Here is a 26,441-nt window from a genome sequence, read left to right as displayed (position 1 = left end):
CGCAGAGCGCATGCACGAACCAGTCCAAGCGATCGGGAAGCGATCGCTCGCTGTGCATAGCCAGACTGGCTGAATGAGTGACAGGAGAAGCCGTTTGTGGGTGGTGATAGCGGCTGGCCTCCAGAAACGGAGGTATGGTGGTGTGAACGCAGGCGTGCCTGGGAGTCTTATCGCCGTTTCAGAGGCGTGCAGAATTAAGAGGCAGCGTCATAGTACACGTCACATGGTTGAATTATGCACTGAAGCACTCGGCGTGCTTGCGGTAGGGTATGGTCAGCCACAAGTGCTGCGTATGCATCCGATGGTACTCGATGTTACCGATGATTGCATACATGACGTGCGCAAGTGGGCTTCTTAAGACAGGCTGGTGGGCGTCTGCATACACAGAGCGTGCCAAGACATAGTGGGCGTGCTAATGCCTTGCCATGCGATCGCCTGCCTTGCCAAATTTGCATCTAGCGAGCAAACGCATCTAGCGAGCGGGTCCGAATCCGGGCCTAGGTCCCCACATTTTAAGGCAACAATAGGGATTTTGCTAATTTTTTCACCTGCCCGTGAGGTGGTAAAAACTTTTCGCGAGTTTCTGTCTATGGAGTTTTCGCACGTGCAAAAACTCCAGGAATTGGATAGTATTCGTGAAAAAGTTCGCATCGGCTTTTTGCCAAACACGACTTTTCACACTTAATTGATTTCGGCCCTAAGTCTTAACAAGAACTTTTAGAAATGGTGAATTAGCTACGAGGATTATTTGCTAAATATTAAGAGTTTCCTGTTTCAGCGATCATTGTCTTCACCGGGAGTCAGCCTGATGCTTGAAAGTTAATTGTAAGTTTCAGACAACAACATGATGGGTACTCGTCACTTGTCCATGACAATGGCACATTCCTCAGGTGACATGTAGCGGTCACAGTCTGCTAGTTGCTACGGGGAATTATACAGTATAAATACAGAGAGGGAAGTGACACATTGTCACACTTGTCAGCCTCACTAACCTCAAAGTCTGACTCCCATCAGCGGCTCACGGCCAGGTAAGTGGATTACAACACCCAATATTGTTACTATTATGGAGGCAGCAAATGAATCAATTCTGTGCGCAAAAAAAAGAATATATCAGTATTACATCATTCAGTTGTCTCCTGCATAGTGCACACAGAACTGAGGGGCTTTTACTGAGTTGGGAGCAAATCAAAAAGAGTCGGTAACTTTGGCACATGGACAAACTTAGTTGTACAGCAAAGGGGTAAACTGCAAAGACATTTTTTTTTTTTTTTTTTTAAACACAGGGCAAATGCTCCTTAATCATAGGGGGAGATGTATCAAGCCTTGGAGAGAGATAAAGTGGAGAGAGATAAAGTACCAACCAATCAGCTCCTAACTGTCATTTTTCAAACCCAGAAGCCTGTAAACTGAAAGTTATGAGCTGATTATCTCTGTCCACTTTATCTCTCTCCAAGGATTGATACACCTCCCCCTAAATCTCTCTGCACATTTCACATCTTCCCCCTCCTGCAGTGTAACTCAGTTATCCAGATACAATGTTACGTTTTATTTTGCTTTGATCCTGTCTGCTATGTTGTTAGCGCTCTGTGGTTGGAGTTTTCCTGTCGGTTTTATAGCCGACATCATTCTCAGGGCACGTTAGCACAAGACCTGTCCCTGGTTACCATGAAGAAAGTTGTAATTATCTGTACACACAACTCGGCATACAGATGTGTCCTCATACACTTTTCCTTTAATGCGTTATTTTGCGAGAGACGCCTGGCACAACCTAGATGCTCCTCCACGGGTATGGGTTCCTGGGCTTTCAGACTTTTTACTTACAGTTTTGTGCCATACGGCGACAGAGAGACCTGGTGTTACTTAGACATCCCGCCAGAGGTAGCAATTCCCGGACATTCAAACTTTTTCCTGAATCTAGTGTCTCATTCGCCGTGTAACCACATACAAAGTTGCTCGGGCACCTAGGACTAGTGTTTTTGTCCTAGAGGAATTGGTATAGAGTTGCAGATTAAGCACCACGGTGCGTGGCACGATGCGTGGCCTTATTACCCAGGTTACCATTCAAGGCGTGCAGAGCATCTGCATGCAATGCCAGCTCCAGGGTACCCATTCACTGTAGTTTTGCCACATTAGTGATGCGAATAAGATGTATGTTTCTAAAAGAGTCTGTGGCCTAGCGTTGTCTAAAAATCTGTGGCATAGCGTCATCACATAGTCTGTGGCGTAGCGCCAAAATGATTAGGCGCTCCGCGCAGCTGTAAATATGGCAGGGTGTCTGCATGTAGCATCCAAGGACAATATGGGCAGCACTGTCGCAGCGTTACTGGTTGCAAGGTGCTGTTCCAGGCACCCTGCTAGCCAGAAGAAAGGGTTGTGGGTCAGTGACAGTGATGCCCACAGAGCCCCTACACTCTGAGTGGGGGCACCGTTGGCACACTACTACTTACGGCCCTGTAACAAATATATTATATTACCACCAGTGCGCTTTGTTCCTAATTAGTTACTAGCTGAAGTACCTGGCATTGCCCAGGTTTAAATCTTCAAGTTACTAAGTTATCAATGAGTTGGATGTAAATGTCAGCATTTACTTTGAAGACTGAGGGGTCTATTCATCATCACTTACTGTATTTTTCACAAAAGCAACATTGTCACATACTTTTGTAAAAAATAAGTGTCAGGGCCATTCATCACGTTCCGAAAAAACACTTTTTACGCAACTTGATGGTGTTACAGAGCGCCATCCTGAGTTTACACGGCAGCCTGTGAATATTTACATGGCAGCCACTGCAGAGGGCTCTATTAAGATCCCTCATGCTGTGTCTGCACTGCAGAGCCCCGGACCTCTCACTGAAACATGTGACCCGGACTCACCGAGAGGTAAGCCCAGGTGAGAAGATGCGGCAACGGCGGGGGGAAAGGTGGGGGCAAGGATCGGACACGATATGGAAATAGTGTAATTCATCAAGTTCCGAAAAACTATTTTTATCGGAACTTGTGAGTGATACTGTATGCCATCCTGAGATGGCGTACAGCATCCGATAAATTGCACAAGCTGCCATTTAAATGGCAGCTTGTGCAGCAGAGGGATCTTATCAGATCCCCCCTGCTTTCTCTACTTACCTCCCGGCATATCTGGCTGTCAATGGCTCCCTACTGTGCTCTTCTGCCGGCGGGAGCTTGTGTTGCAGGGGCCCCCGGGGGAATGCTATGAGCAGAGGCGATTGTGGGGTTGGGTCGGGGGGTCGGCTACAGACACCGGTCTGGCGCTGACACTGGTGGCCGCAGGGAGAGGGGGGAGCTGCACTGACACTGGCGGCCGGGGGGGGGCGGAGGATGCACAGACATCTACACTGCACAGCCACAAGGACCCTGGGCTGACACCAGCAGCCACGGGGGTAGAGGGGGCCAGCGCTGACAGTGCTGGCCTTCGTCAGCTGCGTGGAGCCGGGACTGATACCGGCAGCCACGGGGGGAGAGGGGGCCAGCGCTGACAGTGCTGGCCTTCGTCAGCTGCGTGGAGCTGGGACTGACACCGGCAGCCATGGGGGGTGTAGGTTAATGACAGGGATGGGGTGAGCACCAGGGACACAATAGAGAGGAGCAGGCAGCGGGGGTGGGGAGGACGCTGGAGAGAGAAGTGGGGGAGACTCTGTGTGGAGAGGATGCAGGCAGAGGGGGGACACTGACAGGGGAAAAGTATCACATTTCTGAAGAGATGTCTTCGCAGAAATAGAATCTTTTTGGAAGTGATACTTTTATAACAGAGGAATGATGAATAGCATCAAATTTGACAATGAACTCGTGGCGTGATTTTTTTGATCATGATGAATAGACCCCTAAAAGACCAAAGCCAAACAACCAGGCGCTAAACCTCCTAGACAGATCTATCCAACCAATTAGGCTTAATTATCACAACTCTACTGACAGCTTGCCCTTCACAGATGGGGGAATACTGGATATCCCCCCCCCAAAAAAACAGTCATACCGAAAAAAATGTGTAAGGCGCTAGTCATTCATGGGATGTATTTTTTTATTAAATGACAATTAATAATATAATAAAAAATGAAAAATAAAAAATAAAAATGTTGAAAAAAATAAAAAATATATAATATATTATAATGAGGAAATAAAATTAAAAATTAAAAATCATGTTATATGAGTGCCAACCTGTGGAGAGGCGTGAGGACATACCTGATGCTGATGGAGGTGATTCCCTGCTTTGTCTATACAACACTGTGACCAGCGATTTATTGCTGCCGGATTAAGAGCACACATACCGGGTAACGCACGTGTTTTTCCAAGCTAAAAAGACTTGTTCTAAACTATAAGGGACACCAGCGGGGATAGAGATTTTTCTGAGACGTAAAGATGTTATCTATGCATGCTGTATAAACACTCTCCCTGCAACCCGCGCCTCGCAAAAACCACAGTTTAATCATCTCCTAACTGGAATTAGTTTTTTCATATTCACTTATTGGGACAGATGTCCAAAAGCAGCATATCAATTATATATCTCATCTGAGGACCTTTGTTACAAATATACCAAAATACTGCTATATGCACTTTTTTCAACAGAAAAGGATATAAACTCCAAAAAAATGTCTTCAAATGGAAGTACACTAGATCACTTTGCTTTAACTATCTGGTAATTCCTTTGTGTACATCAGACCCCTAAAAGACCTATTCATCATCACTTAGGGCCTGATTCAGACCCGCTCGCAAGCGGGTCCATGGTGGTCCAGTGCGCACGCGCAGTGTGCTTAACGCACGTGCGCGAGCCCCGTACTGAGTGAGACCTTCACTCGCTCCGGAGCTCGCAGCAAAACGGGCGGCTGATGATGCTGATTGACAGCTCGCCCCGTTTTGTAGGTGGGTAGGGGTGGCGGCTGAACAAACGGAGGCGTTCCTGCCGTTTGTAGGCGTGCCTACTGACATCACTCGCTCTGGAGCTCGCAGCAAAACGGGGCGGCTGACGATGCTGACTGACAGCTCGCCCCGTTTTGTAGGCGGGTAGGGGGGTGGCTGAACAAACGGAGGCGTTCCCGAAGGAACGCCTGCCGTTTGTGGGCGTGCCTACTGACATCACTCGCGATGTCAGTAGTGGACTTCCGGCTCTATTAGAGCTTGAAGTCCACTCAGCATTGCGAGTGCTGAGACCCTACCTTAGGGTCTCCTCGCAATGCCGACGGTCGCGACCATCTCCTGCCCACTCGCACCAGCTGTGGGTGGGCACCCACAGCTTAGCGAACGGGCAGGGAAAAAAAAATAAAAAAATATTCCCCGCCCTGATTCAGAGCGTGCGCTCGCAAATAGCGAGCGCCTCTGAATCAGGCACTTAATATTTAAAAAAGCAGGTGAAACTTAACATTTTCACCTGCAATTGTAAAAATTAAGTTATCAGGCCATTCATTGAAGAGGTAAAGCAGGAGATATCACAGATATCGGATATCTCCACCCCTATCCAGCTCCTTCCACCAGACATCGGGGCTCTTGTGTCACTGCTCTGAAAGGATCAAGGAAAAGATTCACTGCTCAAAAAGGAGCAGTGACAGTGTTGGGGGAGACAGGTGATTTTCAGATCAGCTGTCTCTACGCCCGCGCAATGATGAATTGCTCTGGCGCTCATGTCGAGAAGAAACGTTAATTATCGGGGTCTGTTCGGAACCCGATAATTAACATGTTAAAAAGACCCCTAAGTGTTTGATTATTTTGTAGAAAGTTTTGTTGTTAAGAATGTTTAGTGTATTTGAGAATACAACAGAAGTTACAATAACTGGAAAAAAAAATATTTGCACCCATAGAATGTCTTACCTCTCAGGAGACCCACGTTGGCGCGGGGGTCCGGCGCTGTAAAAACGACTGGAAAGTGGCCACCACATCCATTCTCCTGTCGTTTGCGCGTGCGCAGTACAGGGAAAATGGCCGCCGCAATTTTCCCGGTGATCTGTGCATACTTAATAGACTCTGGGCACACTCTAGTGCCCAGAGTCAATAACTTCGGCGCTGGCCACGCACAGCTCAGTGCGCTGCTGGCTTGCGGACAGAGAGGAGGTGGCCCGTGTCGGAGACTGCACACAGGCTCCCTCCTCTCTAGAAACGCCCCTGATTACTGTAATATATTTTGTTTTAAGATTATTATGTGATGTCGTTCAAATCCATCCAGTGGGAGGCTCAGAGCAGGCTCCCTGGGTCAAAGTTATGCCCGGTGCACCTCGCTGTGAGGTCCGACCGGGACACCAACCACTACATTAGGCATCCCAGACCAATTGCCACCCCTATGTGAAGTTTTCATCCAAATCCATCCAGTGGAATGCCCAGAACAGGCTCCTCGGGTCAAAGTTCTGCTTAGTGTACACCAACTGGAGGTCTTGACCGGGACCCTAACCCCTCTAAAACCTGGCCAGGAACCAACTGGATGACCTCGTGTTTTTTTCATCCCAATCGGTGCAGGGTTGTCCGAAAGCATAACTGGACAGACAAACAAACAGACCAATGAATTTGATATATAAGATTTCCCTTTATTTTAGAGACTAGTAATTCCCTATACAGTAGCAGCTGTTACACTAACTCTATAAGGTGCGTACACACTGGGCGATAAAGTGGACGACTGAACGATAACGATATCGTTATCGTTCAGTCGTCCACTTTATCGTCCATTTTTAAGCCCAAAAAGATGAACGATAACGACGACGCGCGTTCCCGCGGGTCGTTCGTCATCATCGTTCATCGGGCTGACATGCAGGCCAACCTGACGATCTTGTCAGGTTGCTGCATGTCAGGGAATGGGGGAGAGAGCCCGGAGCTGAACGATATCGTTAATGATATCGTTCAGCGGCTGTGCTCAGTGTCATAAACGACATTGAGCACAGCCTGCCAGGGACACACTACACGATATCGCTCAGGGAGCATATTGTGTAGTGTGTACCCACCTTTAGCCTTTATTGTTGCTGTGTGACTAAACTGCTTTGAATATAAGAACAGTTCAGTGTTCATTTAACTTGACAGAAGTGTTAACCGGAATTTTTGCTATCTAATCAACAGGATGAATAACATATAACAGTTAGCATTACTTCCTTAGAGCCCTGAGGTCATGAGTTTACTTCTTGGTCATGGTCCATCTGTGTGTAGCTTGCACGTTCTCCCCGGGTTTGCATGGGTTTACTCCGGGTGCTCCAGTTTCCTTCCACAATTGAAAAATATATACTGGTAGGTTAATTAGCTTCTGCCCCCCCCTCAAAATAGACCCTAGCCTCTATGTCTGTCCATGTGATAGGAAATATAGATTGTAAGCTCCCCTGACGTGATTGACTGAAACTGTAAAGTGCTGCAGAGTACAGTATGTGAGCACTATATAAATAACTGCTAATAAGTGAATAATTAGGGCTGCATAACTCAACTCACCTGATATCTAGTACAGTAGTTTAGTGCTATGAAATACATGCAGGGATGGAGCAAGAACAAAATAACAGGAGTGGACCCATATTTTATTGCTGCCTTATGTCTTCCTAAAAATGCTGTCCTTTGTGACTAATAAATATCTGATAAGAGTAAGTTTTTTCTTCCGCTCGTCTTTTAACCATAACCGTAAATTAATGATGAAAATATATATATATAATAATTTCAGAAGGTCTGTCCTGTCTCCTCAATGCACCTGCAGCGGAAGCCTGAACTCGCCCCCTAACAGCTCCCACTGCAAGTGACTCGGGGCAGACTTTGGAGAGGAGGACTGACTGCCGGGGTAATGTATGGGAGCGAGGGGGCGGGACAAAGCGACAGGTAATGGAACAGATGGGAAGGAGCAGATGGGACGGAGCCACGGGACAGATACAGTATATATATAAATATATATATATATATACATACATACAGGGGCATATCTATAATGGTTGCAGGGTGTGCGGGTACACGGGCCCCTGGGTCCAGGGGGGCCCCGCACCACACACCCTGCACCCATAGAATTACTTACCTCTCCAGAGTTCCACGTTGGTGTGGGGTTCTGGCGCTGTAAAAATGACTGGAAAATGCGCAGTACAGGGAAAATGACCGCGGCCATTTTCCCGGTGACCAGTGCATCGTCTATAGACTCTGGGCACACTCTAGTGCCCAGAGTCTATAACTCCGGCGCTGGCCGCGCACAGCTCAGTGCGCTGCCGGCCGCCGAACAGAGAGGAGGGGGCCCATGTCGGAGACAGCACACGGGCCCCTTCCTCTCTAGAAACGCCTCTGTATATATATATATATATATATATATATATATATATTAGGGATGTGCAGGCTCGGATAGGTTCGAGTTTGCACGTGGAGTTCAGATTTTTCCCTCCGAAAAAACGGAACTCAGAAAGAGGCAAAACGTCATCTTGCACGGACGAACATCATCATTCCTGGACTTTTGTCCAGGAATGATGATGTTCGTCCATGCAAGATGACGTTTTGCCTCTTTCTGAGTTCCATATTTTTGCAGGGAAAAATTCAAACTCCACGTGCAAACTCGAACCTATCCGAGCCTGCACATCCCTAATATATATATATATATATATTATATATATATATATGTATATATAAAGTCACTTGGCACTCAGCAATATATTGCCCTCCACACAGGTAACAAAGACTCCAAAGATAACTGGCACGCGCACGCCATAGACGCGGGCACACTAGCCACATCATCCATGAATCGCGGCATAGATTAGCATGGCTACATCTGTATATATATACTGTTTATATTTATAGAGAGAGAAAGGGGAAATCAAGTGCCTACAAGATCCTACAGCTTCAGTTGAAAATATCTTTGTACCTAAATTGAATTAAAAAAATTGGTGCATATTCTTCCGAAAAATGATGAGGGTAGGGTTCCACGCCTGAGTACACAGTTACAGACAAACTGCTACAGTCCCTCCTGTGACATCTGCATTACTCTCCGCAGAATGGACCTGAGTCTGCTGTACATGTCACTGAACTGAACGGTGAATGAGACTCTGCATTTTCTCAGCCATATAACCAGGCATTAAGGGGTCAATCCAATTAGCCTCAAAGGGGACGAGTTGCGGTGCCGTTGCCGACATTCTCACCCCGTATTCGCAGATTTTGGAATGCAGCCCTGTGGGGCTACGACAAAATCGGTGAGTCCGGAGGTAACGGAATGTGCGGCATACACCTGCACTTACTCGCGTCACAGCTAATCGGATGGACCCATAAATCATTTTAAATGTACTCATCGCCAAAATAGTAATATGTACGTTTGTTTATCTCATCTTTTAATTAAAAAAGATCCACAAATAGTTATGCATTCAACTTTACATAAGTTACCAACATCGCCACAAATTAAGCTGCTATTGTCAATATATTGATTTATTACATTTGTGTAGAAGATCAGTCGATTATCAGTTTGCTGAGTAACCATATGGTGGCACAGAATGGCCCACGGGACTAAGGGCCTGATTCAGAGCCGGACGCTCTGACAGAGCGTCCGGCTCTGAATCAGGGCGTTTTTTTATTTATTTTTGGAGCGGCCTCCAGGCCGCTCGCATAGCTGTGGGTGACCACCCACAGCTATAGCGAGCGGCCATGATGATGGTCGCGATGGTCAAGACCATCGCGACCATCGGGCTTGCGAAGACCCTTGTGGTAGGGTCTTGTTCATCGCAAGCCCCAGAGAAGTTTCGGCTCTAACAGAGCTGGAAGCTCTCCACTGACATCACTTGTGATGTCAGTGGGGCCGCCCCCAAACGGTAGGCGTTCTCATGGGAACGCCTCCATTTGGGTAGCCACCCCCCTGGCCCGCCCACCAAAAGGGGCGAGCTGTCACTCAACATCGACAGCTCGCCCCCTTTGGTGCGAGACCCGGAGCGACGGAGTACCCATTGCTAGCCGGGTCTCACGCATACGCACGACGGAGCCGGCTCCATTGTGCGCATGCGCTGTGGGCCACCATCGACCCGGTTGCGAGCGCTCAGCTCAGGCCCTAAGACATTGGGTCGCAGGCAGAGACACACGCCCCATAAATTTCTGCGACACTTCTGCATTTGGGTCGCTACCCCTCCCCCCCATTGGCGACCACAAACGGTCCCTTCCTGACGATCACTTTTGCTATTAAATCCGATCTGATGCATTGTGATTCAGACGCATGCGCAGACCACCGATAATCGCTCAACTGCGCAAGTGTCGGCATTGCGTCCGTTTCTGAATCAGGCCCATGGTGCGATGGTTCTTCTCCAATTAGTTCCTTCTTTGTACATTTCATTTAGTCTCAACATGGAGAGCTTGAATGAACGGAACTTTGGGGGAGATGTATCAAGCCATCTAAAGGGGACAGGTGGGAAGTTACCCAAAACAACCAATCAGCTTCTAGCTGTCATTTTATGGAATGTACTGGATAAATGGCAGCTAGGATCTGATTGGTTGCTATGAGTAACAACTCCATTTGTCCTCTTTTGGGGGTTTGACCCGAGTCTGGATTATGCTCACTGCCAGGTTTTGTGAATTGTGGACAAATTAAAATATATATAACAATTTATGTTGATGCCACTAGTCACTACCATACTGTATGTTGTTATTAGATAATAACTTATTGATCACATGTAAATAACAGGTCACTTTGCTAATCAGATAGAGAGATGGAGTTCTGTGCACTGCACCGATTATTTCCCACCACTAGAGGGAGTGTTTAGGAAATGTTAGTATGGCCTCAGTAATATTAATTCTGGCAACATGCAGGTAACCTCTCACATAGAGGAAAGTCCCAGGGGAGCACCTGCTGCAGCCTTGTGTCTGTCAACCATGGGAACGGGGACTTTGGGGATACTATCTGCAAGAAGAAAGCCATTGAAGATATTGTAAATGCATTTGCTGGATTACATCTGATGTTGTCAATAGATTCCTCTTATTAGAGAGAATTACGCTCAGACAATTTTCTAAAAAAAGAAAAACTGGAGCATTATATAAATAAATACAATTATTATTATTATAATTTATTTATTACCAGTCATTTATATAGTGCCCACATATTCCCGCAGCGCTTTACAGAGAATATTTGGCCATTCAGAGCAGTCGCTGGTTTCCTGATAAACAGTTTATGTTTTCTATGCAATATTGATTATCTACCTCTAATTGCTGTTTGGGGGGCAATGACTTTTAAAAGTATCCGTTATTTTGAAACTACAAAGCTGGAGAAGTGAATTCTGGATTTTTTGCATCATGAATAAAAGAACAAACAAACAAACAGCGCCGCTTGTGTGATCATTGGGAAGGAGGGAATGGAAACACAACAAAAAGAAGCGATAAATCTATTATATCTACTATAATTGTACTGTACTGATTCGTATATGCTGCTGCATAGTTTTGTTGATGCTTTAAAAACACCAAACCCCATGTTTTGGTTTTGGATCCGGATTCATCATCGTGTTTTGGTTTTGCATAACCACCCTCATGTGTTTTGGTTTTGGATTTGTATTTAAAAAAATAAATGAATTAAAAAAAAAAGCTAATATTTTGTAATTTTGATAGCATGCAATCTAAAACCTGAGTTCGGCTTTAAAATCCGATTTCAGAACCGCGGGAAGATCCGAACCAGGACTGGTTTGACCTGGTACCCCAAAGTGATTCAGAACTGAGACACGGTTCGACTCCTAACCCCTAAATTTGTTTTTTGACGGCTCTCTGGTACCTGGACCCGCACATCTCTAATACAACTACAGTAGTCTTGTGGTGGTGAAATGATATAAGATTTGCATTGTAGCTAAATATGCTAATACTGTACTTTGTTTTGGTCTGTACATTGCTCAGTTGTTATTGGGATCTGTGTATTCTGCGCATAGTCTGCGATGTGAGTACAGCAGACTAAATACTGTATATTTAGAGGTAATAAAAGCACATTTTGATAAAACCGCAAATAACGGCAATATGGCCGCCATCATCAGACAAATTATATTGCTAATATTCTACGATGAGTTGGGACGATGTGAAGAAAACATTCTATTATGTTACTACTGTATTGTACATTGCTCATAATATCTGTACACTCGCAGCTCAACAGCGATAACATGGTGCAGTAACATATGGGACAGTTTGAGCTTTAAGGGCCATAGGTGCAGCCAGATCATGTAGACACATTGTACATGTAGAACATCTGTGAAATATACAGTATATCATCAATAGTTTACTGTATTAGATGAAGGGCCTGATTGTGAATTGCACGCAATGCAGATACACGCGCAAATGGTCGATGCATTTCAACTGCTCATGCGTCTCTGTAGGTAAAAAGTCGCACAACGCATTTGTCCCAAAGTCCCATAGTCGCAGTCAAGATTGAGAAGCAAGGTATCAGAAACGTATCGGAAATGTATTGGGCGAACCTGGGCAAGGGCTATTCAGACGCAGGGAAATGTACCATCTTATGGGCGCGTTATGGGAGTGTCGCAGGGTGCTGCATAACTGGTTGTGAACTCAGCCGCTTACACTGATCGCTTACACTGTAGGCCATTCTCTGACGGAGAATCTGCACCTGGAATGGGGCAGTTGCAAGTTTCGATGGTGCGTCCGATGTTTGCGTCTTGAGAGGCACAAAGTGGGCGTCCCAGTCCTTTCACATTCAGGCGCACACTTGTACACCCGGGGAAAGGCTGTTACCAGCATTTATTTGGTCTAAGTGGACTGAGCCAACGCCGGCTTCCTAGTCCCTGGGGAACCTGTTTCAGGGCCAGTGATTTGTTGTCATATCCTGAACTATTTTATTTTTGTCATGTTTTGCTTGTTCTCCATCGTTTTACCTGTTGCCTAAAAGGGGGCTTCTAGTTTGCCGTTCTTCGTTTTCTTCTTTGGCGTCTTTGGGGCCTCATTTATCAACAGGTTTTAACATTCACAACGAGTGATAAAACTTGTTGCGTATGATAAATGGTGCTCCAGCCAATCAGATCCCAACTGTCATTTTTCAAACAGATGGCAGTTGGGAGCTGATTGGCTGGAGCACCATTATCCTACACAACGGGTTTTATCAATCGTTGTGAATGATAAAACTCGTTGATAAATGAGGCTCTTTGTTAAATGCTGACTGCTTTCCATTTCAATCCAGACCACCAGAAGATCCCTTCAATATGTTGATTTCTATCTTTTTCTTTTTCATGTAATTCCCCACTGTGTGTTATATTCCCACTAATTCTGCATGTTTCACTTCTATGGGACGCCCATCCTGCCCAATGTAACCTATGTACAGTAGTTCGCCCTAGATGGCTGCTTCACCTGGTACTTTCACAGGCAGGGTGGGCGACCCATGGATATCCAGGCAGGGAGTGTTTTGTTAATCTACTATTCATTTTAGGCCTGATTCAAGAGATTGCACATACCTGGCCGCTGCGAGAATATGCTAATGAATGCATGCGCACGGCAATCGCAACACAAGATGCAGACGCCCAGCACTACATAAAGCCAGCCCAACTTCCTTTAGTCTATGCTTGATCAGTGCGCAGGCTTGTGAAAACATCGGTAACATCGAGAACTATGAAACTCAAATGCACAACTGTGGTAGCCCTGACCTGCCCCAGGAAGGTGGCAACTTTCTGTGTACATCGAGATTTATGGCTGCTTATGCCTCCGCACGAGCTTAATTATGCACGCCCCTGTAACGCCGATCAAACACACAGTCACGCCTGCGTTCACACCACCACCCCCCCGCCACCACCCACAAACGGCACTTCCTGTCAATCAACACCAGAGGCCCCTCCGTGCTAACTGCGTATGCCGTGCGATCCTTTACTCGATCGCAATGACTGCGCATTGAGACTCACGCGCATGCACAGAGACGCAACATTGACCAACTGCGAGCGAATTCATGCTTGCGATCCTTGCTGAATCAGGCCCTCAGTACGGATTGCAAGTACGATCGCCGCTGCGATTATGCACGCAGTCTCACCGCGAAGATATGCTAATCCTCTACGATCGCTATGCCGTCGCAGCACAACATGTGGATGCCCACTTTACCTTACACATATCCGTAATACTTAGCAAGACTTTGAAACCATCGGTAACATCAAACACAATTGGAGCCTCAGGCACTCTTGCCCAAGGTCAGATCCTACTCAGATATTGCTAACCTTCCGGTACGCAGTGAGAGCTCAGGCTGCGTATTTATGCACGCCCCTATAGCCACGTTGAAACGCACTGGTATGCCTGCATTTTGCCGACCACCCCCCCGTCACCACCCCCAAATGGTACTTCTTGTCAATCACTCTGAGATGGGTCTGCATAGTCACTGCGATCGCAATACCGATCGCAGTGGAGTCTTCACGTACTGCGTTGCATACACCTGCGCAAAACGCAACAATCGGTATGTCCTATTTTCCATGCAATGCTTATTTGCACATTGTAACCGATGTAGTGCTCCCAACATGGCTGCCTCGCCTGGTGCTCTGTGTAGAATGACAGCTGCATGGGTCTGATGTACGTACATGGATATCCACAGTTCTTTTATCTCTCCCATTATGTGTCATCAGTTCCTGGCATTCCCTATCCTGCCCAGTGTAATCCTATGTAGTGCATCTAAAATGGCTGCCTCACCTGGACCCTGCCTGGGTAGGATGAATAATCCTGCAGCCGATTACCCAAAATGGCTTCCAAACCCCTTGCAGTATCACCATGCTCTCTGGATTTCATGAAGCTTTTCTGTATTTCATTGTTCCTGTACTGTATAATGTCTCATTTTATCTGTTATGTGCCTTAAGTCCTAATGGAGAAAGAGCATTATATAAATAAATACAATTATTATTATTATAATTTATTATTTATCACCAGTCATTTATATAGCGTGCACATATTCCGCAGCGCTTTACAGAGAATATTTGGCCATTCACATCAGTCCCTGCCCCAGTGGAGCTTACAGTCTAGGGGCCTGATTTAGAGATATACACAAACCGATGGTTTGCATACAACTATGATGTATATATATATATATATATATATATATATATACACACACAGTATATACACACAGACACACATAAATAGTATTTAGAAAAGAAGGCACCACTCAAAAGGAAACTTATATTACAGAAAATACATTTTGGCCCAGGACATTACGTTATAGATAATGAGAGGTTCAGGAAGGAGCTCCTGCTTGTTCCTAATGACAATACCATATAGAAATATAACAAAATACCTTGCGCTAAATTAGGCACCTGGTTTTGACTAAGGGCCTGATTCAGACCCGCTCACGAGCGGCGTGCGCAAGCCCCTTAGCGAGTGAGAATTCGCTCACTCTGGGGCTTACAACAAAACGGGGCGGGTGTCGATGCTGATCGACAGCTCACCCCGTTTTGTAGGTGGGGGGGAGTGGCTGCACAAACGGTGGCGTTCCCGAAGTAACACTTGCCGTTTGTGGGTGGCCCTACTGACATCACTCGTGATGTCAGTAGTGGACTTCCGGCTCTATTAGAGCACGAAGTCCACTTGGCATTGCGAGTGCTGAGACACTACCACAAGGGTCTCCTCGCAACGCTAATGGTTGCGATAATCCCGACCATCGCCAGGCCGCACGCACAAGCTGTGGGTGGTCACCCACAGCTCTGCGAGCGGCCTGGAGGCCAGAATTTAAAAACAAATTGACGCCCTGATTCAGAGCGAGCGCACGCAAATAGCGTGCGTCTCTGAATCAGGCCCTAAATTCAAGTATCTCTAGCAGCCAACCAGCACAAAACACGTGGAGAATGCCAATCTCCACACACAAAAAAATGGAAACAAGAAATATGTGCAGTGCTTAGTGGCGCTCAAAAATACAAGAAATACATATTTCAAAGAAAAATATTTAATATAAATAAATTCATCCACAATATAGATAACTCCCAGGAGTATATGTATAAATAAAAATTAAATGACAATAAACATATCAAAATAAAAATAAAAACATGAATATAAGAAGCAATGAAATCCTTCACAAACACAGAAGGTTGCACTGTTAGCAATAATTGTAATGATACTTTGTAAAGGAGCTCAAGATGAACAAAGTATCAAACTCACTAAAATCAGTGCAGGAACACAGATCTAAAAAGTCAGCCTTTACGCAGTGTTCCATAAGTGCTGAACACGCTTGTGAAAGACACAATGAGCCATATTCAATTAGAGGCGACGTTTTCGCCTGTCCGACTGTTCGCTCCATTCGCCTGTTTCAGAGGCGAATTTATTCCGTGCTCGTCCCCGCTTTTCGCCTAATTCAATTGCAAAACAGGCGAACAAGGAAATAGGCGAATGCGGAACAGGTGAAAAGTACTGAAAGAATTGGGGAAATCAGTCTGTACCCCAGAAAAAGATGCTCTAACATAGGGAATCAATATAGATGTGTACTAATAGCCCTAATAACATAGGGAATCAATGTAGATGTGTACTAATAGCCCTAATAACATAGGGAATCAATATAGATGTGTACTAATAGCCCTAATAACATAGGGAATCAATGTAGATGTGTACTAATAGTCCTAATAACATAGGGAATCATTGTAGATGTGTACTAATAGTCCTAATAACATAGGGAATCATTGTAGATGTGTACTAATAGCCCTAATAACATAGGGAATCACTATAGATGTGTACTAATAGCCCTAATAACATAGGGAATCACTATAGATGTGTACTAATAGCCCTAATAACATAGGGAATCACTATAGATGTGTACTAATAGCCCTAATAACATAGGGAATCACTATAGATGTGTACTAATAGCCCTAATAACATAGGGAATCACTATAGATGTGTACTAATAGCCCTAATAACATAGGGAATCACTATAGATGTGTACTAATAGCCCTAATAACATAGGGAATCACTATAGATGTGTACTAATAGCCCTAATAACATAGGGAATCACTATAGATGTGTACTAATAGCCCTAATAACATAGGGAATCACTATAGATGTGTACTAATAGCCCTAATAACATAGGGAATCACTATAGATGTGTACTAATAGCCCTAATAACATAGGGAATCACTATAGATGTGTACTAATAGCCCTAATAACATAGGGAATCACTATAGATGTGTACTAATAGCCCTAATAACATAGGGAATCACTATAGATGTGTACTAATAGCCCTAATAACATAGGGAATCACTATAGATGTGTACTAATAGCCCTAATAAAACTATTTTGGGTACTTAGGCTGTGTAAATTGCTGGCTATTAGCGTTTTTGTAAAAGTGGTGAAGAATTGCATAAAGCTGTATTTTTTGGTGAAAATAAGTAGTCCTGTCAAATTTGGGGTGCTTGAAAATGGGTGCTAGCATGTTTTTATGTCTCTAAAGTGAACTTTTAAAAAATGTGAAAAATCCACCTGCTGCATGCACCTGCAATCCCAAAAACACCTGACCCATACTTGTGGACCCCGAAGAAGTATTTTTCGCTTCTTTTAAAGTTTATCCCCCCACTTTTTAAATTTACACCCCAAAAATGACTTTTTCGAGGTGTTCTTAGGTTTTAGTTCTGTTTTTTTTGCGTATTTGTCCTTTGGGGGGGGGGGCTGTCCCAAGGGGTCTGAGTTGTTTCCCCACGTTTGCACCCCAAAATAAAGATTTTGCATTTCTTTTCACCAGCTATTGATTGGAGAATCATTTTTGGAGAATTGTTTCCACTTAGGCGAAATTGTCCTGGAATTGAATTTGGCGAATTTTTTTTTAGGCGAATTTTTCACAAAAAAACTGGCGAATATGGCTTTTCACCTCTAATTGAATTCCCCTCAATGTTGCTAGTGTTAATACACTCTATTAAGTTGCTGGACTCTTGTCCGCTTGGATTAAATGCTGAGATAATATACTCACAAGTGTGGGATAAATGGATATCCAATGTCCCTACTTGGTCACTATCCTTGGGTGCCAAGATGTGGAGTGTGTTAGCCGGCGGCGAGCAGGAGCTTCTCCAGATAACTCGTGCTGCCAGAAAAGTATCGCTGGAGAGATATGAACTCACACCCAGTAGTTTGGGCAAATGACCGTGCCACTCCAATATATTATATCCACACATATTCCGCAGCGCTTTACAGAGAATATTTGGCCATTCACATCAGTCCCTGCCCCAGTGGAGCTTACAGTCTAGGGGCCTGATTTGGTTTGCATACAACTCCGATATCTTTATATTTTATATATATATATATATATATACACATACACACACAGACACATATAAATAGTATTTAGAAAAGAAGGCACCTCTCAAAAGGAAACTTATTTTATGGAAAATACATTTTGGCCCAGGACATTACGTTATAGATAATGAGAGGTTCAGGAAGGAGTTCCTGCTTGTTCCTACTGATAATACCGTATAGTGATATATCAGTGAGCTCATTGCAAGGCTCTGTATATTTCCTTCTATTCTGCAGACAGACACATGTAAGTGGATCTCAGCTTTGTACACAGTATACATCTATATATATACATTTATCCTTACTGCTGGATCTCTGTCTGTACTGATTGTGACTGATGGCGTTGCGTCTTTCCCCTGCAGGCTGCGGTGGCCGGCGGCGTGCACTGACCGCCAACACCATGACTCTGGCTGTACTGCTGCCGCTTTTACTCACCATACACCTGACACGTAAGTTATTGTAATTAGTATTTGCTTAGAAGGCATCAAAGTGGTGATAGCCTATGGTGGTGACAAGTTTATAATATGTAACTGAAGTTAATAAATGTATAAGGCCTGTGAATTATATCTGTATAAACAGTGAGGTGTTCAAGGAGAACTTGGGCGTTACAGGTCAGGGTCTTTGCTTTTTAAATGTTTATTTGGGGGGGGGGGATTTGGTCATTATTATTCCTGATTTTTTTTCCCCCACATATAAAAACATATCAGTATGTTTAGACTTCAAATGAAATGAAATGCTCCATTTATTCTGGTATTTTTATTGTTTTAATTTTTTACAAAGCTTGTTACTAATCTAAATAAGACGTCATTTATCATCACCCTAGGAGGGGAGAGGGGAGCGTATTACAGGACAGGAGATGGTCTTAGGGGAGAGGGAAGGGTGCTAAGACAGAGGGAAGGGGTGACAAGGGAGAGTGGCAGGGGATAGGAAGAGAGGGCCTGATTCAGAGCCGCTCGTAAGCTGCCGCTCGTTCTTTCCGAGCGATGTTCGCACATCTGCGCATGCATATGGGTTGTAATGTGCATGCGCGAACCAGTCAGTGCGGTCGGAAATCGTGTGCTCGCAAAATAGCGAGTGCCTGCTAATTTGAGTGACAGGATGAGGCGTTTGTGGGTGGTAACAGGGGAAAGTGCTTGAAAAGGGTGAGTGGAGATCCAAACGCAGGCGTGCCAAACGGTCAAAACGGGCGTTTAATGGGTGTGCATAATTAACAAAACAGCGTCATTGACCACGTCACTTGGTTGTCTTTTAGCCTGAACTGCTCGCATGATTGCGGTAGGAAAATGCTACCACAAGAATAGCGAGCAGTTCATACGCCGTTTGATGTACTCGATTAATCTAATAAATAGCGGAGATGACGTATGATGCGAGCGGCCAGGGGGCGTTTTTTCAAAATAGCGAGCGCATGTTTCGTTCGCTCGTTCAGACATAGAGGCGTCAACAGACCGCAAAGAGCAAGCGCTTAATTTAAATATCGGCCCCTTTTTCAGAACGACCGTCCCCAAATAGCGTCCGGCTTTGAATCAGGCCCAGAGTTCCAATGGGAGGATGTCATGGGACAGAGAGACAAGGAGGAGTGTCAGGGGATAGGGAGAGAGTTCCAATGGGAAGCTGTCAGGGGAAAGAGAGACAAGGAGGAGTGTCAGGGGATAGGGAGAGAGTCCAGTGGGAGGATGTCATGGGACAGAGTGGCATAGGAGAGGTAGTGTCGCAATAGCGAGAGAGTTACAATGGGAGAATGTCATGGGACAGAGTGGTATAGGAGAGGGTGTGTTGGGATAGGGAGAGAGTTCCAGTGGGAGGATGTCAGGGAAAAGAGAGACAAGGAGGAGTGTCAGGGGATAGGGAGAGAGTCCAGTGGAAGGATGTCATGGGACCAGGGCTGAAACTAGGTTTTCTGTCACCTGGTGCAAGGCATCAATTTTGCGCCCCCTCCCTTCCCGTACCTGGAATTTGTCCTTTATCCTCCATAAGGCAGTGCACTAGTCAAACGCCCCTGGTATATAGACTTACATTTTTCCACACACAATAATGCCCATTACACATTATGCCACACACTGTAATGCATACCTCCCAACATGACCCTCTCCAGGAGGGACACAATGTTCTGGTCCTGGACTTCCCTGGTAATTTATGTTTGGTTGCGGCTCCAGAGGTGGGGCTGCAGTACAGTCCAAAATTAAAATAGGGGAGTCACACCAACTGCCAGTGTGTCCCAGCCAGTGATGTTTGGCAGTGTGTGAAATGACAGTTGGTGTAGCTCCCCTATTTGAATTTTGAACTGTGCTGCAGCCTCACCTCTTACCAGGGAAGTCCAGGACCAGAGCATTGTGTCCCTCCTGGAGAGGGTCATGTTGGGAGGTATGGTAATGCCTATTACCAAAGTGGCACTTACATATTTGCCCGACACCATTTTATGCCCCACAGTAAGGCTTCTAATTACTTTAGAATTACCTGCTCATTGTCAGGGGTTCCATGCTCATTGCCAGGGGGTTTCATGCTCGTTGTTATGGGGTTTATGCTCGTTGCCAGGGGTTACTTGCTCATTGCCATGGGGTTACATGCTTGTTGCCAGGGGATTACATGCTCGTTGCCAGGGGGTTCATGCTCATTCCCAGGGGGTTTCATGCTTGTTGCTATTGGGTTTATTGCTCATTGCCAGGGGATTCACAGGAGAAGATGCAGCTTTCAGCATCTTCTCCCGGCACTTGCGCTGGCCTAACAGACACTAGAGGTCCAGTAAGACCTCTAGTGTCTGTCTCCTCCTTGGCGGCGGCCATTTTTGGATGGCCGTTTTCTGAATCTGCAGCCCCCAAGTCACCGTGAGTCAGCCCTTTTTCACCCCCTGCATTCCGGCACCCGGTGCACGTGCACCTCTAGCCCCCCCTAGTTACAGCCCTGCATGGGACAGAGTGGTATAGGAGAGGGAGTGTTGGGATAGGAAGAGAGTTCCAGTGGGAGGATGTCATGGGACAGAGTGGTATAGGAGAGGGAGTGTCGAGATAGGGAGAGAGTTCCAATGGGAGGATGTCATGGGACAGAGTGGTATAGGAGAGGGTGTGTTGGGATAGGTAGAAAGTTCCAGTGGGAGGATGTCATGGGACAGAGTGGCATAGGAAAGGGAGTGTCGAGATAGGGAGAGAGTTCCAATGGGAGGATGTCAGGGGAAAGAGAGACAAGGAGGAGTGTCAGGGGATAGGGAGAGAGTTCCAGTGGGAGGATGTCATGGGACAGAGTGGCATAGGAGAGGGAAAAACAGAGGTGAGTAATGGAGGCTAATGGCCACTTATTAGAGGTTTTGAATGCTTCATGATTCACTCCAGGAGAGGTACCGTACAGCATTTGCTGGGGGAAGGTTGGAGGAACCGGCTAAGGCTCGATCAGCTCCACTTACTGTAGTAATCTGACTTACTGTAGGTAATTTCGGTTTTTAACCAGAAACTGTAGGACAGCCCTCAATGGGAGTGTGGGGCATTAAAACAAAAAAACTGGAATCTCGAATTGATAGGAATAGCGCTCATCTGCTGCAACTGTTATGGATGTTATATGTCGCTTTGAATGTTTGGTACTGTAAAAAAAACAAACCTTGACCTAATGTCTTACCTTTTATATGGTCACAGAACTATTCAATGACGTCTAATATCCCTATGGTGTAAAATAGAGGATCCATTATCGAACTCAGTTGACTTTGATGTAAAATAACGTCCTGTAAATATTATCTGCATGACAGCTCTTAACATTTATAATTAGTCACTGACCAGGCAGTGGATAATTTATGCATGCCCCTACAATGGCATTGAAATGCAATGGCACGCTTGCGTTCGCCTGACCACCCCACCTGTCACCACCCACAAACGGCACTTCCTGTCAATCACTTTGCTCTGGGTCTGCGTAGCCTCTGCAAATGCAGTTCCTATCACGATTGCTAGTTCGCGCACGCGCACTGTGATGCATACGCATGCGTATTAGCAACGACGTTCCTAGCTGATTGAGGCCCTCTGCGCACTGGGAGGATGCGTGTCTGTGTTTGGCTACAAAGTTTGCCCATTCACCTATCTCTCATGTCTGCAAGGAGCATAACTCCCTAACCGATTTATTAGTGATTCATAGCCTTCTTATATGTCACATTATATCAAACACAATTAAGATTAGGGATACTTTTTATTTATTATTTTCATTTATAATACTTACTATATGCTAATCGCCATTTAACCTTGTATGTCAACTAAGCAGACAGATAGTGCAAGCAATAGATAATTTATAAATATATATATACTCTCCCTAATCCTAATGCTTAATTGGTGTCATTTATACACCTCTGGCCATTCTTCCTCCTAGCATTAGTGAGGAGACATGGAGCTGATTGCAGCACATCATAATGCAGATTAGGAAGCCCTATATATATATATATATATATATATATACAGTCAGGTGCATAAATATTGGGACATTGACAGAATTTTCATATTTTGGCCTCTATTCACCACCACAATGACTTTGAAATGAAACAAACAAGATGTGCTTTAACTGCAGACTTTCAGATTTAATTTGAGGGTAATTACATCCAAATCAGGTGAACGGTGTAGGAATTACAACGGTTTCTATATGTGCCTCCCACTTTTTAAGGGGCCAAAAGTAATGGGACAAACTAAACAATCCTAAATCTAACTTTCACTTTTTAATACTTTGTTGCAAATCCTTTGCAGGCAATTACAGCCTGAAGTCTGGAATGCATAGACATCACCAGATGCTGGGTTTCATCCCTGGTGATGCTCTGCCAGGCCTCTACTGCAAATGTCTTCAGTTCCTGCTTGTTCTTGGGGCATTTTCCCTTCAGTTTTGTCTTCATCAAGTGAAATGCATGCTCAATCGGATTCAGGTCAGGGGATTGACTTGGCCATTGCATAACATTCCACTTTTTAGCCTTAAAAAACTATTTGGTTGCTTTTGCAGTATGCTTCGGGTCATTGTCCATCTGCACTGTGAAGCGCCATCCAATGAGTTCTGAAGCATTTGACTGAATATGAGCATATAATATTGCCCGAAACACTTCAGAATGTATTCTGCTGCTTTTGTCAGCAGTCACATCATCAATAAATACAAGGGAACCAGTTCCATTGGCAGCCATACATGCCCACGCCATAATACTACCACCACCATGCTTCACTGATGAGGTGGTATGTTTTGGATCATGAGCAGTTCCTTTCCTTCTCCATACTCTTCTCTTCCCATCACTCTGGTACAAGTTGATCTTTGTCTCATCTGTCCATAGGATGTTGTTCCAGAACTGTAATGGCTTTTTTTTTAGTTTGGCAAACTCTAATCTGGTCTTCCTGTTTTTGAGGCTCACCAATGGTTTACATCTTGTTGTGAACCCTCTATATCCACTCTTGTGAAGTCTTCTCTTGATTGTTGACTTTGACACATATACACCTACCTCCTGGAGTGTGTTCTTGATTTGGCCAACTGTTGTGAAGGGGTTTTTCTTCACCAGGGAAGTAATTCTTCTGTCATCCACCACAGTTGTTTTCCGTGGTCTTCCGGGTCTTTTGGTGTTGCTGAGCTCTCCGGTGCATTCTTTCTTTTTAAGAATGTTCCAAACAGTTGATTTGGCCACACCTAATGTTTTTGCTATCTCTCTGACGGGTTTGTTTTGATTTTTCAGCCTAATGATGGCTTGCTTCACTGATAGTGACAGCTCTTTGGATCTTATATTGAGAGTCGACAGCAACTGATTCCAAATGCAAATGTCACACCTAGAATCAACTTCAGACCTTTTACCTGCTTAATTGATAATGAAATAACGAGGGAATAGCCCACACCTGTCCATGAAATAGCTTTTAAGTTGATAGTTCCATTACTTTTGGCGCCTTAAAAAGTGGGAGGCACATATAGAAACCGTTGTAATTCCTACACCGTTCACCTGATTTGGATGTAATTACCCTCAAATTAAATCTGAAAGTCTGCAGTTAAAGCACATCTTGTTTGCTGTATTTCAAAGCCATTGTGGTGGAGAATAGAGGCCAAACTATGAAAATGCTGTCAATGTCCCAATATTTATGCACCTGACTGTATATATATATATATATATATATATATATATATATATATAAATCACAAACCCTCAATGCGCTAACAATGACACAGACACTTGTACATAAATCAATACATTAAAAGAAAAGCTGCTCCTCTTGTATGATCCTTGCCAAGAAATGGATCTATAGATAAAATATAGAGAACAGAACAAGAAGGCGCTAATAGTGTAGCATTTTTGATACCATTAGATTATCAAAATAAATAATGTGCGTACATTTAATTTAATATAGTTACACTTATCTCAATTCCACCCAGTGAAACGATGAATCAGAACACAGTATTTAGCTGGCAGAAAAAAGCTCCAAGGGCCAGATCAAATTATTCGGCACCCGGGCCTGAGGTTCCCCATCCCTGGTTTAAATCTTCAAGTTATTAAGTTTTATTATGTACTGTCACCCAAAAATCCAAATCATCCAGTGGAATGCCCACAACAGGCTCCCCGGGTCAAAGTTCTGCCCAACAGGAGGTCCAACCGGAACCTCAAACCCCTAGTATGTCTTCTGGGATCCCACTCTGTGAAGTTTTCATACAAATCCATCCAGTGAAAGGCTCAGAAGAGATTCCCCGGGTCAAAGTTCTGCCAGGATCCAACTAGACCACTTTGCTTTGGTTTCATCCCAATTGGTGCAGGGGGTGTCCGAATGCAAACAAACAGACCGCTGAATTTTAGGCTACTTGGGTTAAAGTTGTGCTCAGCGCACTCCGCTGTGAGGTCTGACCGGGTCCCCAACCACTCCATTAGGCCCAGACCAATTGCCACCCTTCTGTGAAGTTTTCTTCCAAATCCATTAAGTGGAAGGCCCAGAACAGGCTCCCCGGGTCAAAGTTCTGCCCAGCATAAACCAACGGGAGGTCCAACCGGGACCTCAACCCCCCTAGTATGTCTTCTGGGATCTAATGTTACCACTCTGTGAAGTGGTAACTGTCATTTTACAGGCTTTGCTTGAAATTGACAGTTAGGAGCTGATTGGTTGGTACTTTATCTGTCTCCACTTTATCTCTCTCCAAGCTTTGATAAATCCTCCCCCTAAGTTCCGTACATAACTCATATTTAATTTCCTACATTCATTGGTTTTGTAGGAGCATTGGGCTTGATTCAGCTTGTATCGCTATTGTGATCGCAGCTGCGATTACGCACGCAGTTCAACTGCTATAGTATGCTAATTCATTGCAATCACTATGCCATGGTAGCACTACATAAGGACGCCCACCTTACCTTACACACATCCGTAATGTTTAGCAAAACTGCAAAACCATCGGTACAATGGAGTACCATCGAAGCCTCATGCACACTTGCACAAGCTCTGACCTTACTCAGGATTTGCTAACTTCAGCGTACGCTATGGGGCCTCAGGCTGCATAGGGCATCGCAGTGTATCATTTATGCACGCCCCTGCAACGGCGTTCAAATGCACTGGCACGCCTGCGTTTCCCCGAACACCCCCACATCCGTTACCACCCGCAGTACGCAATAATCGGCTGATTGCGTGCATATTAGCAGCTGCAATCCAAGCTGGATGAAGCCCATTGTACTTCATTATAGTGTTTATTCTGCTTCTACGTTAGTAAATCACCCAGGGCATGAAATGTCCCCTAATACTTTTTGTAAAACAATACACAGGGAATTTTGTTTGCGTCTTTGCCGGATTAAGATAATTATAGACTCCTCTGTAAAGAAATGTGGTGACCTTGGATATCGCACAACCGTGACTTCCCCGCACTCCCATATACAATCTCGACGACAGTTGAAAAGACAAAGTTTAGGTTTTGGTTTCTTCAGACCATAGAGAGACATTGAAAAGAACGAGTATAACAAGTTAGGCCTGTTTTATTTCCCAAAAAGACCTTTATCGCTGTTGACTGACTCCACCGCCGCACAACGCACTAATTTCCGTCTCCCCTGTCTTACTGCAGATGGACAAGTGATCGTTTCCCAGATTATACCGACAGCGGGAAGTGTGAACGGAGCAACAAGAATCACAATCAAAGGACAAGGTGGGTGTTAGAGAAGATTTAAATATTTGAGATATATGATTTATGTGCATTTTGCATGACCTGACTTTAAGATACAGCAACTTTTCAAGTATTCCCCACACTTATTAAATAATTAAACAAATCCAAAAAATAATTGTTAACATTTTTGTAAAATGAGTTTGCTTGCATACTACTGTGTTGTGCACACAAATTAGGAAATGTCCCCCATAAATCCTTAGTGGACCCCAGAATAGGGA

The 26,441-nt window shown here is 44.8% G+C and overlaps 1 protein-coding gene across 1 annotated transcript in view; it reads left to right on the top strand.

Moving 5' to 3' along the window:
- The first annotated feature begins 993 nt into the window (after window positions 1–993).
- Window positions 994–26,441, top strand: part of PKHD1L1 (PKHD1 like 1) — a 426,685-nt gene continuing 401,237 nt past the window's right edge. The window contains exons 1-3 of the mRNA XM_088444365.1: window positions 994–1,028; window positions 18,477–18,563; window positions 26,125–26,205. Of these exons, the coding sequence (XP_088300491.1) occupies window positions 18,515–18,563; window positions 26,125–26,205 (130 nt within the window). The 5' untranslated portion in view covers window positions 994–1,028; window positions 18,477–18,514. The remainder of the gene's footprint in view (window positions 1,029–18,476; window positions 18,564–26,124; window positions 26,206–26,441) is intronic.

Source organism: Taudactylus pleione, unplaced genomic scaffold, assembly GCF_031769625.1.
Source record: "Taudactylus pleione unplaced genomic scaffold, aTauple2 ptg000360l, whole genome shotgun sequence".
NCBI lineage: Eukaryota > Metazoa > Chordata > Amphibia > Anura > Myobatrachidae > Taudactylus > Taudactylus pleione.
Note: the sequence above shows the minus strand (reverse complement) of the source record. Positions and strands in the feature narration are given on the sequence as shown.